Source organism: Acipenser ruthenus, chromosome 24, assembly GCF_902713425.1.
Source record: "Acipenser ruthenus chromosome 24, fAciRut3.2 maternal haplotype, whole genome shotgun sequence".
NCBI lineage: Eukaryota > Metazoa > Chordata > Actinopteri > Acipenseriformes > Acipenseridae > Acipenser > Acipenser ruthenus.
In genome coordinates this window covers 2,188,444-2,204,233 of record NC_081212.1, presented here as the reverse complement: position 1 = coordinate 2,204,233, position 15,790 = coordinate 2,188,444, and the positions used below count along the sequence as shown (strand labels likewise).

General features: G+C 41.1%; 1 protein-coding gene across 1 annotated transcript; it reads right to left on the bottom strand.

The window, feature by feature from the left end:
- Positions 1-353: 353 nt before the first annotated feature.
- On the bottom strand, positions 354-15,691 carry LOC117429060 (replication protein A 70 kDa DNA-binding subunit-like). Its single transcript, XM_034907627.2, has 17 exons — positions 15,527-15,691; positions 14,745-14,792; positions 14,504-14,582; positions 13,891-13,999; positions 13,503-13,591; positions 12,641-12,718; positions 12,111-12,237; positions 10,747-10,849; positions 10,102-10,170; positions 9,550-9,742; positions 9,113-9,249; positions 8,473-8,621; positions 6,490-6,616; positions 6,121-6,297; positions 5,639-5,746; positions 5,012-5,098; positions 354-2,747 (listed from the first exon to the last, which is right to left on the bottom strand). Exons 1-17 carry the CDS (start codon positions 15,557-15,559, stop codon positions 2,643-2,645), a joined length of 1,818 nt encoding a protein of 605 aa, XP_034763518.1. The 5' UTR covers positions 15,560-15,691; the 3' UTR covers positions 354-2,642.
- Between the last annotated feature and the right edge of the window lie 99 nt (positions 15,692-15,790).

Genomic DNA, 15,790 nt, shown 5'->3' with positions numbered 1-15,790 from the left:
GTGTTTTACAATCTGAAGGCGTAGCTCTTGAAGTCCCTTATGTGAACGTGATGCGTCAGCTAATTTTACAGCGCTTCACTCGGGTTGACTCTGCAAAACACTGGTGTGAAAAGCAGCAATAAAACTCAACCCTGGAGTACTTAAGGATTCAGAGCTCATCCGCAGCTTTAGACTTGTCCCCTAATGACACTGGATGTATTACAAGAGAAAACATTCACTGCACTATTTTTACTGGCATGAGTACATTTGTTTATTTTTGTTTCAGAAAATTACTTGTAGCTGCCAAGTAACAGTTCACAAGGAAACCAGAGCTAGAATGGGTCAGGGAGACAAAGAACACCCATTTCAGGACGTGACTTTTTATAGTTTTATTAGCACAAATAAATGAACAGCTTTTCATCATCACCACAAAGACGACACATCATATTATACACGTGTACAAGTGGAACCAGGTCGTTCTCAAAATACTTTGCTATCAGACAATCCGATATCCTGGCACACACAAAGCGTCCATATAAACCACTGCAGACCCAAAAAGAAATGGACTGTTTTGAATCAACTAGTCCCAACTCAAAATCAGAATCCCTAAAACACAAGCCGTTTGACGGCTTAAATGTACTAAATACATGGCAGCACGATAGCCAAACACAATCGCCATTTCGGTGCTTCAGGCTGACATTTTTAAACTTCTGGAGATCTCCGGCCGACTTTCTCATAGTATTATGAACATAAAAATGGAAAGATGAAATGCAGCTTAAAATAAGTTGTCCCGTGTTTCCCCAAAGCAAGTCTTTCAAGTGTTCCAACCCGCTTGCATCTGCAAAACTGCAAAGTGCATTACCTTACTTTACTGAGGACAAAAGCATTTGCAAAAGAAAAGGAAAAATAAAGTGCTGAAAGTCTTGAATCAGCCAACATCTTAACACTCATCCATGTTTTTATTTATATATAAGAAAAGAATACCATGTAAGTGTCAGTTTTCAGGGCACAGACTTAAGGAAGGTCATGTTTTCCCCATCATAAGTGCAGGGTTGAATACAAGACTCCCTATTGTTTAAATGTCACAGAAAATCATGTTAACCCTCGCTCTTAAAGATAGCAAAGCTCTCCAAGTACTGATGCTTTTAAAATAAAAGCAATTTGAGTACAGTTTACAGCGTGTGTAATTTAAGCCTAGCATGTCCAGTGCATTAAAAAGTCCATTGCTTTATTTGACAACCAAACATTTCTGAAGACGCCCATGCAAGGCCATGAAAAATTCTTGCTCAAAATTGCTATTCAATAAAAAAAAAGGGTGCATCACAGTATTTACAACCATGATAAGGTAGTGCCTTGCTTGAACGCAAAATCTACATGTTTTGGAAAGTGCAGGCCACTAAAGTAATTTCAGGAGACTAAGACACAAAACCACCCACAAAGTAAAGCCCTGCCTGGGGTAAGGAAGAGCAGATAGCTGCTTTCCTCCTCTCCTCTCTTCCACCCACACATCTTTGAACCTCTTGCAGCTAACATCCACTTGGCAAGTCTCGACTATTATACCACTTAGAAGCACGCAAATGAACATCTTTTAGTTTTATAAGCGAGGGAAGGTTTTGTTTTTTTTTGGTACGTCAAAACAAGTGCTAGAGAGAGTTAGCAAATGCTGGCATCAATAAGACACCATCATTCAGTTCTTTCAATTCTCAGTGCGCACACACACACACCAGCTCACAGTACTTCATACTGTGAAAACCCCAGTGTGTTTTCTACTGCTGCTGCCCAGTTTAATTCCTCTGTATGCATGTACTCAAATTTAAGGCCTGATTGGAATACAGACTTGGGACTGGACTGGTCCTTCGGTACAAGATGAGACCGGTCCTGCTGATGTATACAACCCCTCGCTGTGTTAAAGAAAAATTAATACTGCCAGACCACTACAAAAACAGGACAGAAGCACTTTTCAAATTGTTGACAAATGGGGATTTAAAAAAAAAAAAGAAAGTGCTTGCTTAGACACCATGCTCCGCTAATACCAAATAAGGCTGTGCTGTTTGATTTTATTTATGATCACTTTAAAAATATTCTTAGTTGGGGAGAGGGGAGAGAGACAGGAGGTGCAAGTTTAAATAAGCTTATCAGAGATGTGCAGCTTTGTCCTGGAACTCAAAGCACAGCAGGTCTTCGAAAAAGGATTTTGAAACATTCTGAATCCCTCAGCATTTTTCTTTTAAACCAAACCAATCCACAGCCCAGCCTTTGCCCTTTTTTTCCCCCCGGACCACTGAGCACTAACTACCGATAGCAGTCAGTGGTTTTGAATTCCAGTCCACCAGTTATTTGTTTGAACCTAAACCATTACATTTACTCTGCATTGTTTTCCAATAATGCACATACAAAAAAAAAAAAACACAAACATGTTCAGAAACACATCGTACGTGCTCACTTCAGTGTGCTAAGTTAATGGTAACTTGTACTGAGAGAGCACACAAGTTTTTTCTAAACACAGCCCTTTAAGTTAATCTGTACCTACTGCGTTTGCTTCATGTACACCATAAATAAGGAAAGAAATCAAATTTGAACTGGTTAAAAGGAAAACCCAGAGTGCTGTGGACCGTCCCAGGCAGTGGAGTTGGGCCCCCGGTCTCTGTGCTCCCGGGCACTTGTTACTGCGTTGCATATTTCCGTATGTTCATGAGGAGCCTCTTGCTGTACTCTTTGTGATCTACTGGCTTGACATCCATCACTGACGCTTTGATACGAGACTCGTCCTGCATTTCAGGAGAGAACAAAGAGAAAGACATGAGGCAGGCTGTAAAGGATTCAGGAGATTGCTTTTTCTTCACACAAGCCCCCCCCTCCACAGAGAGCTTTAATGTCATCCGTTAACACATGCGCGACTAACGCTGGTCCTGGGGAGCCACAGGGTCTTCTGGTTTTCGTTCCACCCGAGTTCTCAAATTACTTAATTGAACTAATTATTTTCTTAATTGGTCAACACATCTCTCCCGGGTCTTTAAAAATAACAACAAAAAAAAAAAAAACTAGCAGGATTGTGACTCTCCAGGACCAGGGTTGGCCACCCGTGTTAACCTTTAATCTTTTAAAGTCTCTTAAATTTATATTAGACACCCCTCCCTCATCCAGGACAGATTTGTTAACAGCTCAGGAAGAAAAAAGAAAAATAAACAGTTTAGCCTCTCAGCCTCCAACCACTTGATACATGTCTATCCTGAGCATCAATACAAGATATCAATCTGCAAAGCCACCTGCATCTTTCTATTAATCTTAGATTAATGACAACACTCATTGGGTTTCAATTATGACTATATACAATGGTTGCAGAACAAGACAAAAAAAAAATCTGGAAAGTCTTAGTTCCGAGAGCTGTCGATTTTGAAGAATCAAAAACGGTCAAGCTGCAAAACCTCTTGCATCTACTGCTTCAGGTTTCACAGGTTAATGATGCATTATTAGTTACAGGCTGCAGTACCAAGCACACCCCTGAAGAGACAGCAGTTAAATCATGACAATGTTTATGCAGTATGCAAAAAAAGTCAGCATAAGGATTATCAGAGAACGATACAGTGCTGAATAAATGAGCCAAGGGCTCAAAGGTTACTGCATCCAAGTAATTTAACCATGAACATATGGGCTTCAACTGCACCCCTTCAAGCAATCGTTTAATGGCATCGCTGGGATTCCCATGACTCGCTCTGTGCCAGCACCAAAATCCAATACCGCCAGCGATAAGCCACAGCATGGGTGTGTATATAAAAACCACAAGCCAAGCAACTCAATATTTATCAGAATCCAGCAACGAACTTACAGGGAACCTAGTTTCTAGCTCGATAGAGCAATCTAAGATCACACAGAGAAAAGACTTCCAGGATCATCCGACAGGGTTCTGTTGCTTGCAGGACAAGGCACTTATTAAAATCCCCTCTCGCTTGCAAATATGTTGACTGATGCTTTTTGCCCACCACATTTCTTTAATAGTCAATTTAACAGCAGTCAGTGACCCAGACACCATCTTCAAGTGGCGGGACTTCAGTCCCAGGGGCGACACAGAAAGAGAATAGCGAGTCAGTGCATGGTACGGACTGGCTGAATAGTCAGTATACAGCATATTCACATTAAATCATAGTTCTTCCAGTTTCTAAATCGGCCACTTTTTACTCTTCCAAAATTACGCACAAGGGAACAGAGCGCTGAAATATCTGGCTGTGCTGCTGGCAATCAACCATGTGATGTTTGTGAACAACTACTGCCCCCTGCAGCTGGAATTCACACAGTCTAAAATGAGCTTTTTTTTTTTTTTTTTTTTAATACAATGGTGAGCTTCACGGCTCCAAAATGTCCCTGCTCTTTAAAGAGAAGTTACTATTACTTAACCAGAGGGCATCTTCCACAATGGGTTTACCTGCAAACCTCATCAATTAGGACTCTTGCAGAAGAGCCATTTTCAGTATTTGTCTAAACAGCTACAGACCTGCTATGCAGTCACGGAATTCTGGTCAAAATGTGTGAACAGTACAAAAACTCCTCTCAATAGCTGAGAGACAAGAGGTTGTCAAAGGATTTTTTTTTTTTTTACTGCAGCGGCTTCACAATGAACTGTGACAAAGTTTGTCAGCGATTAGTGTTGGTTGCATCTCCTAGAAAAGAGGGGATTTGCAAAGGCAAGCGTAGTAAATCTGCTGCCGTTTGCTATGCAAATCCAGACAATCCGTGCCTTCAAAAATGGTTTGCTTTGAGAATTTCACTCCAGCATGTCAAGCTCTCAACACACTCAAACAAGGAGGCATCGCTGTGAACCGTTTACAACGTTGCATTTTTTTGGGGGAGTGGCGGAAGGGTCAGAGAAAGAATTTTCAACGCTTCAAGGCGTGAGGTTGTAAAATCGAGTCCATGTTCTTACCAAACCCCATTCGATCTTCTCCTCTAAAATTGAAAAGGACAAAGGTTTAAAAGACTGGCAGATCTGTAGTCCGTGTGCTAATGCTAGTTCCGTATGCGTTTGTAACAAACTCACGTTGTAGGTTTCCAGTTTGACCCGGTTTCGGAAGGTGTACGTTCTGAAGTTGGCGTTCTGGAACACTTCATCGAACGCCTGCTCATTCTGTATCGAAAATGAGACAAAAACACACACACTAATTAGTGTGCAGAACAGAACACACTGAAACAGGAAATATAACCTGAAGACACAGCAGGGAATGAAAGTGCACAGAGCAATCCAGCAGGGGATCCATGGTCCAATTTCCTATCCGGCTAACAGACAGGATACAAGATAAACCTGCTTTCCCTCTTCAATTACCACTCTTTGGGGCTCAGTGAAATGAATTTGTATTACATAAAATAAAAAAGGTGTGCTTTATACAAAAGGTACAATCACGTTCTTGTTAAATTCATACTCCACCTTTATAAGGCAGCCCTTTATATCACAGGACCAGTTATAAAGCTGCATGGTCGTGGCTCCTATTTGCCTGGTAATGCCACTCCACGATCACGTTGATTCTCATAACACGGAACACAAATAGTGCAGTCTTGTAACTGGCTACCGGCAACAGCATTATAAAAAAAGGGGTAGAATTTGATGAGAATTGACTGTAGTTGCACACCAAAGTCACTCCGGTGTAGCTAACCAGGAACCCTTACTTACAGAGTCCCTCAGCTCCCCCAGGTGATCTCCGTTCTTTCCCAGCATGGCTTCTGCAGACTCTTGGAAACAGGTGACCCATTGATTATCACTGAAATCTGCAATGTTTGCCTGCAAGGGAACAGCAACAGACAGAAGAGAGAAAAGTATTGAAGTCCTGCAGTTTATTACTTTACAGAGACTAGAATTAAAACACGCTACATCCCTGGAGTCACAAACTGCTCAAATGTGTATGTACGACTACAGGATAGTTTAAATACACAGATTAAAAAATAAATAATGACTGTTTAGTTCACCATCTTGTATATCTGAACATCTAAATTTCTCTTCAGAAATATGAAATTCACCTGCGTCAGTATCTCGGACAAAATAGCAGTCTATATCTATATAGACATCGAGACCATATTTAGACTGAAAAAGAAAATAATCGTGCAGTGAAATGCAGTGAGATGTTGGCTAGGTTTATTTGGTATTAATTCACTCACAGAGAGGATCATGCGATACTTGAAGTTGGGGAACTCCTTGTCACACTTCTCACAGCGGAAGAGTCCGTTCTGCTGGTCCACCACCTTCTTGTTGCAGTCCTGCGAGGGGCACGCCTGGTACATGCAGTTCTCCTTGCGCAGGTACACGATGGTGGCCACACACGTGAAGTAATCAGCCTGCAATACAAGAGGGGCACTCCGAGTTAGTAAAAGGGGCAGTACTGCACAGCTCTCCCCTAAGCATGGTTTAAGGAAAACTTTATATTTATAGTTTTTAGCCAATAATCTTAAACCGTCAATATAGTCCAGCAGTCAGGGATGGTTGTTTTACACAATTCGAGCTCCAGAGTCCCATTCCCCTCCCCTCACCTTGTCTCCATGGCCCAGGTTTTCAGTCTTCACCTCAGACAGAGTCTTCCAGGTAGCGTTCACACCTCCAGAGCCTTTCATTTCAGACATAGATGACCCTTCAACAGCGTGCCCCTCAGAATCGAACCTAAAACAGAAAAAACAATAATGGCAATACAGGGATGGAAATAAGACTCCTGTTGCACAGCAGTTTTACCCATTCCAGGTCTTACTAGGAGCTTGATTAGCCACAGGGTATAACAAGCTCAGGTGTGTCTTCAACTGGTAGTGAAACCAGTAGTCAAGCTGCTATGCAATGGGGGGGGTCATCTTGCTGTATTTCTATCCCTGCTATATAATGGGCTGAGGAAACAGACACCCAGTACAGTCTGCAATCCTGAGCTAGTGTGTAGAAGCAAAGTGTGTTGATGCTTCTGCTTGGCTTAACCACTAGCACAAAAATAAAAAAACACAATCTTACAAAAGAGGCAGATCAATAGCATTTATGAATCCATTCGTTCCAAGGACTCATCCAAGATGGGTTTGGCAATACAAGGAATCTGCTTGCCCTCAGAAGCATGACTAATTGAAAATCCCTTCTTATAATGGAACCAAGAGCCACAAGTAGCACCGCTGTTTCACGCTCCCATTGAAAAATGGGTTTTTATTTCTTTCCCGCAACACTTCCTATTTTCTCATCTTTATTGGATGCAATTTATTAAAAAGACAAGAGAACAAAAAAAAAAAAAAAAATTATCCTGCCAGGCAGCTCATTTCTTAGGTATTTCTTTTTTTTTTTTGTTGTGGCTACGGACAGCTTCAAACTTCGAGCACATCACAGTGGTAAGCAGAGCTGTCAAAAGCTTACAAAACAATGCCAGCTAGTGTTCAATTATTATTAATAAATAATAATAAAAATAAAAATAATAATAATAATAATAATAATAATAATAATAATAATAATAATAATAATAATCTTGGTTACTTCTTGATTCACAGTCATTAATAACTGTATATGAAATGTATTTCTCAAAAGCATATGCTTGTGTAGACAAGTCAATATCATGTCTAAGTGACGTGTACAAGCTATGCTAGTCTCATTTATTCATTTTTTCTCTCCAAGGTATTGCGTAATACTCCATAAATTGTTATCAGAATAGTTAAAAATATCCTCAAAAGAAAGAAAGTACTTTGCAGCCTTGAAGACAAAAAAATAAGTACTAACCACCCACTAACACCCCAGTGGCCTTGGTATAAAAATGGAGTGTGTTGAACTGCAGATCTATAAAAAAAGGAAAGATGCAAAAGGTTTATTTTACTTGGCTTAGTCTAATGTTTTTAAAAAAACTCATCCCTGTTTTACTGGAGCTCAATTATATGCTGTTCTGCACAAGTCTTTTCTTCTAGGCATGTTACTCTACAGAACAAACATTTTAAATTTCATCTGGATTGGAACCAAAAGCCCACAGGAGTAAACATGACTCTCCTAATGAAAGCAAAATTAAAAAGGACTACCTACAACGCAAAAGCCTGGGACTTTCATTGGCTGCTGCAATCACTTTTATTTATGAAAAACGTATCCAGGGAAATCGTTGAAATCCTTCTCTTGCTTAATTGAGCAGCTGAATCCACAGTATGGTTAAGCACGCAGGAGGATGCTCCAGTGATGAAAGCACCTCATTTTAAATCTAAACCAGGGCTGCCAAGATTTCAGGTTTCAGCTGAATTTATTTTTTTATTTTGCTGGTGCACCTGGTTTTTGCCATTAACTGCAGTCATGTTAGTAATTTACTTTTATAAAAGAGTTTTTTGCACATGTGCGTTTTCATTTGGAAAGGTAGGCAGCTACGTGGAACTAGATTAACCCCATAATCTACAACAATGTTTCAACATTAAAGGTCACAACCTTAAAAGCAAGCAATGGCTCCTTACCATGCATGGTTTACAGGTCTTAACACATACATATTTTTATTTATAATATATTATTACAAAAAGGGAACCTACCAGCCTCGTAGTTTGAAGGCTTCAGGAATGTCGGGGTTCATCATGAGAGTGCTGGAAAAGTGGACAGAGAGAGATCGACCCCCAAAATCCGACAGACGAGCCCCCTTAATGGCCAGGACAGGCTGCCCCGAGCCGTCAAACTTTTCAGCCTGGAAAAGGAGGATGGGAAACGTTCAAACACTGCAGCAGCAACAGCAACTAGGACAAAAATATAACCATCCACAGGGTCACAGTGTAACAGGAGGTAAAATATGGATATGTGGGAAAACTAAAGTCGTGGAAGGTGTTCATAGGATCAGGGCTGTATTTCTCTTCTCCCCACACCCAGTATAGAAATTGCTTATTTCAAGGTCTTAATTTTTTGGATATTTTACAATTAAACATTTATTAAAAGCACAAAAAAATAGCATGGTCGCATTCAAAATTGGATTTTAACAGACGAGTGGTGTGGGGTAATCCAAATTAAAAGTTAATTCAAAAAGGTTTGAGAAGGAAGCCTACTGACATCAGTGAATTGCCTGTCCCTGACCAAACAAAGTGTTTAATGGTAAGCGCTGGTAAAAAACACACCACAGCTGGTAAACCCGAGCTGCAGATTGTGCACAGGGACTGACAGGGGCATGGAACAGTGTGTTCTTACCTCCTCTCCCCACAGAGTGGTGGTGATGACCTTCCCGGACATGTCCATCAAGTGCACAGCTCTCTTGGAGATTTCCTTGCTGGATTTTGTTGTGATCTTTGTTACTTCATCGTAGCTCTTGCAGATTCCGATAACATCTACAGGGAATTAAATAAAAAAGTTAAGGCTATAACCTTATTATTGCAGGTTAAGAGTCATTTTAAATAAACATTTGATATGTATATTTTCATTTCAGCCTTGCAGACTGTGGATCTAGTGCAGGCAAAAACGACAAAAAACACGAGCAAGACACTGGTCTACTAGATATGCAAAGTCAGACCAGTGCTGCGTTTGATACCCAGTACCCATGACATTGCTTTATTAAGCCTGCACAGATTTTATGATTGAGAGTTTAGGAGTTTGGTCAAACTGGCTCTTGTTGCGGGCTCCTTCCTTACCGACGACAGAGTCCTTCTCCTTGTTCTCCAGCTCCTCAATGGGAACGAACTCGAACTGCACCATGGGCACGTCTCCCGCGTCGTCGCAGGGCACGATGGAGGTGTCGTTGCTCAGCGTCATCTCGTAATCGTTCTTCACATTCGTGTACTGCTTGTTGGCGATCTTCAGAGTGCCTTTGGAGATGTAATACACCTGCAGGGCGCAAATAAATCTGTAAGATTCATAACAAATCGCAACCTCAAGTGGACTGTAAGGGAATGTGGACTGTAGGGTTAAAATCTGGAACGCTGGGTGTAGCTTGGAGCTTGCTGGCAACGCTACTTATTGTACCCGTGTCTAAATACTTCAGATAAGAGCAACATCGGGGAATATAACAGATCAGAATTAAGAAATGCCCTTCTAAACACTAAGGGTGGCAAGAATAAGGTATAGGTATAGCAAGAATGAGGTATTAAAAGGATCCGAAATGGGTCACAATTGATCTACCAGTTGAGGTCTGGAAACTACGCTGGTAGACCGCATTCCCAAGCTCAGACGTGCTCATCTCTTACCTTGTTGACTTCAATCACAGCGTAGTACTTGTCAACTTGTTCATTAAACCCTGTAACTCTGATTTCCCCCTGTTGAGAATAGAATTATTATTTTTAACACGAGGCTTAAAAGACTGAACTGAAACCGAGAGGTTTGCCCTTGAAGAGGGGAGACAGAGATCTAGTTAGCAGACTGATTTACAAATGCAACTCTAAATATTACTCTCTTTCACATACACGTCTCCTGGAGATGCAGCATCTCATTACTATGACATTCCCGGTGCAAATTCACAGGTTCAGCAGTTATAACACTACAATTGCACAACGTATGAGAAGTCACAGGATACACAGAGCCATCTGATGTGGTGTTCTTTTGCGTTTTAAAAAATGTTCATACACACTTTTTTTAACGTATGACACTCCTCTTACAGCAGAAATCCACAGAAGCCACTGTCGGATACATTTCACATCCAATAGAGTTAAATTCAATTTCTATTTCTCCATTGACCATTTTGAATCCTAATTCATCTTAGGAAGAAGTGTCCTGCAACCTCGCTCTGCATATCAAATACATACAAATCCAAGTCACCAGTGCTCTGTAGAGAACACAAGCGTTCTTTAGGGGAGGGGGGGGTATATTCAGGGGTACAGGGGTGTGGGTCTTACACTCTCGTCCACGATCTCCATGGAGAACAGCTTGCCCTCTCCTCTGGAGTTGCTCCAGGTGCGAATCTGGCTCTTGTTGGTGATTCGGGCTCGGATGGTCCACCTGTGCAGCAGTGAAACAGTTAACAAAAACAGCAGTGTGGAGTAGTGGTTAGGGCTCTGGACTCTTGATCGGAGGGTTGTGGGTTCAATCCCCAGTGGGGGACACTGCTGTTGTACCCTTGAGCAAGGTACTTTACCTAGATTGCTCCAGTAATAACCCAACTGTATAAATGGGTAATTGTATGTAAAAATAATGTGATATCTGTAAAAAATGTGAAATAATGTATAATGTGATATGTTGTAACAATTGTAAGTCGCCCTGGATAAGGGCGTCTGCTAAGAAATAAATAATAATAATAATAATAATAATAATAATAATAATAATAATAATAATAATAATAACAACAACAAGTGCAGCTTGGAGGGGTTTCAAGGTGACCATTAATGAAAAAAATCCACCTGTGCCAGTGCCTGAAGCAGATTTTATTACATGAACATTGTAGTTTTAAAAATAAGGGCAATTGAAAACAAGAACTGTGTGTGTGGTTTTTTTTTTTTAATACAGATTGAAGAGAACGCTGCCTATCGCGCACATTAAAAGATGAAGCCGTGCTGGCTAGGGAAGCAGAGAGTTCCTTGTCTGTTTACTGGGAATGGCTTATGAAAAGTAACAGAAGTTGTGTTCTCTCACTTTACAGTGCATTTAATTAGCTTTTCAGCTTGAGGCTGTGAATTGAATCACTCAGCGTCCCCGACAAAGTCAAAGTAGGTAGGACTAAGCCTAGATCCCTAAACAAAACGTTTTTTTTTTTTTTTTTTTACACTCCACTATGCAGCAGCTAGACTGCAGCTGTACATTTACTTCTGACAGTCCTGCTCAGGTCACAAGTGGAAGAAGTCAAGAGCTTCCACATGTAATGAACAGTGATTAGCTCACATTACAACACCACCACACTACTGAATCGTGCTTGGGAGAAGGGCAGGGGGTGTTCAGGACAGGATTGAGGTGTGCTTGCTTGCTAGCAGAGCAAAGGGGAAGCTCTCAAACAGGGTCTTGCGTTTCACGAGCAGTAAAGTCAAAGCCCAAGTGTCAGTCCTTTTCCAAGTACAGGAAATCTCCCTGACTGACAAGGGTTTGCAGCACAACAGCACCACCTAGCCAGAGTTTGCTTTCAATCCAAATAGATGGATAATGCTCTATTATTTTTCCAGCGATTTCTCAGTAATTTAAAGCCAGTTCCTAAACCTAGTAAGATAAATGTATCAAATATTTTACAAAAAATACACACGGTGCTTTGTCTCGATTTGCACAGGGCGCTTACTTGCTCTGGTACGGGTTGAGGCTTGAAATGGGCACCACTTTTGACTGGGAGCCCCCAGGAGTATTTGGGGGATCCGGAAACGCCTTCTGTTTCCCCAAATCCTTTGGGGCACCCCGATTCATAGATGCTGTTGGAGAGAACAGAATAAAAAAAAAAAAGACATGGAAATGAGACTAAGCATTTAAAAAGAAAGTCTGAACTGCTTTATACAACATCTTTAAGGAGCTATAAAATGCATAAATTATTAATGCAAGTATTAAGTGGTTTCACAGCTAATGTATTATGTATAACTAAGCTTTAGGCTTCAATGGAGAACACACAGCTATTAACAAAGCAATCTTAGACAGCATCCTAAGAAATTGTGAAAACCTGCAGCTTTACTTCACTTAAATCTCACAGGGGACAAAACGTGACGACGCTTTGTGTGAACAACTTCAAGTTTAACACCTCGGAGTGCTGGAACAGAGAGAGACACAGGGGTTTGCCCTTTTTAGCGAAGGGAGGGAGAACATTAAAAAGCTCTTGCTTACTCTCAGAATTGTAGCTGCTTTGTTGCTTGAATGACTTGGCAGGTGGGTTTGAAGTAGGTGATGTTGTCTTTGCTTCACCTGGAGGGAAAAAAAAAAGGGAGGACACATGCATGAGTCACCAGGCGATACCACAGCAGAGATTTTATTATTTGGGCATGACCCAGCTGCAGTATAGTATAGCGCAAGAGCTCTTCCAGAAAGTCAAACTAATGACGCCGTTTACAAAGCAACGTTCTGCTTGTTTTTGTGTCCCTGATGTGCCCATTTGTATAATGGACACAAAGAGAAAACGCGCAAATTAGGAGCATATTAAAAACAGCTTTAAAATGTTTTCTTTTAAATAAAAAAATAAATTAAATAAAAAAAGGCTTTGCCAAATATTACAAAATACTAAATATTTGTAACATATAAAATGTTGTTTAAGTCTGTGCAGGTTAAGGACTGCACACATTTCTTCGTGGTTGGTATGAGACGTGTATTCTTGCAAAAATGAAATTATTGCAAAAATGTTTTCTAACATTTCAAAGTACAAGTACAGTGCTGGAAATGCCCAGGCACCCAACACAGTGACTGCACTTCAGATTACAAAACATGTGGTTGGTTTGTTTATTTGGATCATTTTCACTTTAGACAACATTATCTATTTTTATTTTGGCAGGGGTCGGTGTGGTTCCTTTTAGGATGCAGAATTTATTAAACACATTTAAACCCAGATCATGCTCACTAAGCAAGCCTTGGAACACAACTGTAACTGTTCTGGCAGCTCCAGACATGTTCGTTTTGCACCTGCACCAGTAAAAAAGAGAAAACTGGATATTTATGGGTTGTCTCAATAACCGTGAATACGGGTCACAGGTGTTACCTTCCACATATGGAACTGGCTCTCCAATCGTCTTTCCAACATCGCTGGCAGATTTCAGGACCTCCAGGTCTATGATTATAACCACACGCCTGGATAAGTTAGAGAGAAGTCCATCAGGTTTGTTTAAAATTAAATCCATACAAAGTTAACACCTGTTAAAACGTGCAATGGCCACTCCACAAGTTTTCCAGGACGAAAGCCTCTATCTTAAGAGGAGGCCCATTAGCCGGACATTTGAAAAGTATCAAATTTCAGGCAGTAAAGTGCGTGCACCACACACACGTCAATGGCAGGTATTCTGCATGTCTCTCCAGAACTGTTAACTTTGCCAATGGGAAAACTGTATAAACATGTTGTACAATGTCTTCAGTGCAAGTTGTCTTGTTACCTTCCATCCTTCAGTGTGTTCACGATGTATTTCTTGATCCGGCAGATGCAGTTGGCAGCAATCTCTTTCTGCTCCACCAGGTCATTCAGCTGAGTCGCCAACATAAAGGCTGCAAAACACACACAAAACAGAGTGAACAAACCAGTTCTGTAAGGTCACAAGCTTATTGCAATAGTTACCTGCATTTATCAATGGCTGTATTATATATTAGCAATAGTGATGGCCTCCTTCCTGTCCGAATCGCAGTGCTGGAGGAGGTGTTGGCACTGAAATGGATGAGATTAAAGATCTCTTCCATTGTGATTGAGAACAGGCTACAGCCCCTTGTGCAGCAGTCTGGTCATGAACAGACACTAAGCCAATGACTGCAGCTAGTTTGTAAACTCAGAGGCTGTCTTGTGTGCACAGGAACGCAATGCAAACTTCAAACACATTTAGTTCTTGGTTAAAACACAAACCCAGACGGGTGATATGATATTTAGATCTAGAACACAACACTGCAGTGAGGAGTGCTTTAGGGGTCTAAAGACTGCTCAAATTCAAACCAAGACCTACTACAGACATATTACAGACATATACAGATAGAGATTTCTCTTTGTATTTGCACGCTTACAGGACAGGGTGTTCACTCCATCGCTCATCAGCAGTCGGAAGCGTTGTAATCCTGCGGCACCTTCGATGCGTCTTGTGTTCTTTGGGGAGGGAGACCGCACAAGGGAGACAATGTGGTTACAATGTGGAGAAGCAGCTTGGAGGAGTGTTGCTACACTTCATGCAAAACAAAGTTTATAACAAAGAAAAAGCTGAAAAATAAACAACTCAAGAAGATCTTGTTAAAACAATAAAACTCTTACAATAACTTGCAGGACGGCGTTTTGAATCTGGTCTCCCTTTGCGATGGTCTGGAAAAACACAGAAATGAATTCACTCTAATTACCAAGCACTTTTAAACAATGACGATTCCGTTTCTTGTACAAAACCTTTTGTCTGCTTGAACCGCAACAACGTACTGCAAAGCCAGGGCGCCGAAGTGGACAGGGCGGGACAAAGCGGGTGGTTTTAAAATGGAATAACGAATGATGTTACTAGTAATGCCCAGTTTACATGAGAAACACGACGGGGCTGGCAGCACTGTTACAGGGCAGAATTAATTGCATTGTGGTTCAATTAAACACACTGCGACTCCAGTATCAACTGTGTGTGTGTGTGTAAGCATTCGACTGGGCAGCAAGTCTTCATCACAACGGCACAGTTTGTTTGCAGTGAGGTAAAGGCCCAGTTCAATCACATATTTATTTTGATTTATTACTTACTGGCCAATATTTACACAGCGGGGATAAGTTTCACTTCAAAAACGCGTTCTCTGAAAAAGGCATTTGGCTTGAGAATTACATCAGCCGTGTATTTTTTTGTTTGCTAAATACTACAGCAGGCCTGAAAATTAATCGGTGAAAAAGACAAATCACCGAGTCACTGAAAACACGAAGTCTGATTGTTATGATGATATAACACATCTATATAACTGTTAGATCCCTCGCTGAGGCATAATTATTAAACTACACAGAAGCAACGCTGCGTCCCTACCTCAGGACCAGACCTGAGCGGCAAACTTGTATTCCCCCCCGCAGCTACTCACCCGAATAGCTCCTGGGGTCAGTTTATCGCTCATTTTTGCTTTTTCTATGTTCAATTTGAATGTGGTTTATTTTAACTGCCTCACTTTCTTTCCCTTCTCGCTCGCTGTGGCGCCAAGATAGCCTCCCGGTCTGCGCGCGGAGCCTGTTTATAATCTCAGTGACGTCACTCGGCCGACAAAAAGGCGGCTCATTTTTGCGCGCGCGCTCTCAGCCCCGCCCCCAAGATAGATTATTATTATTATTATTATTATTATTATTATTAT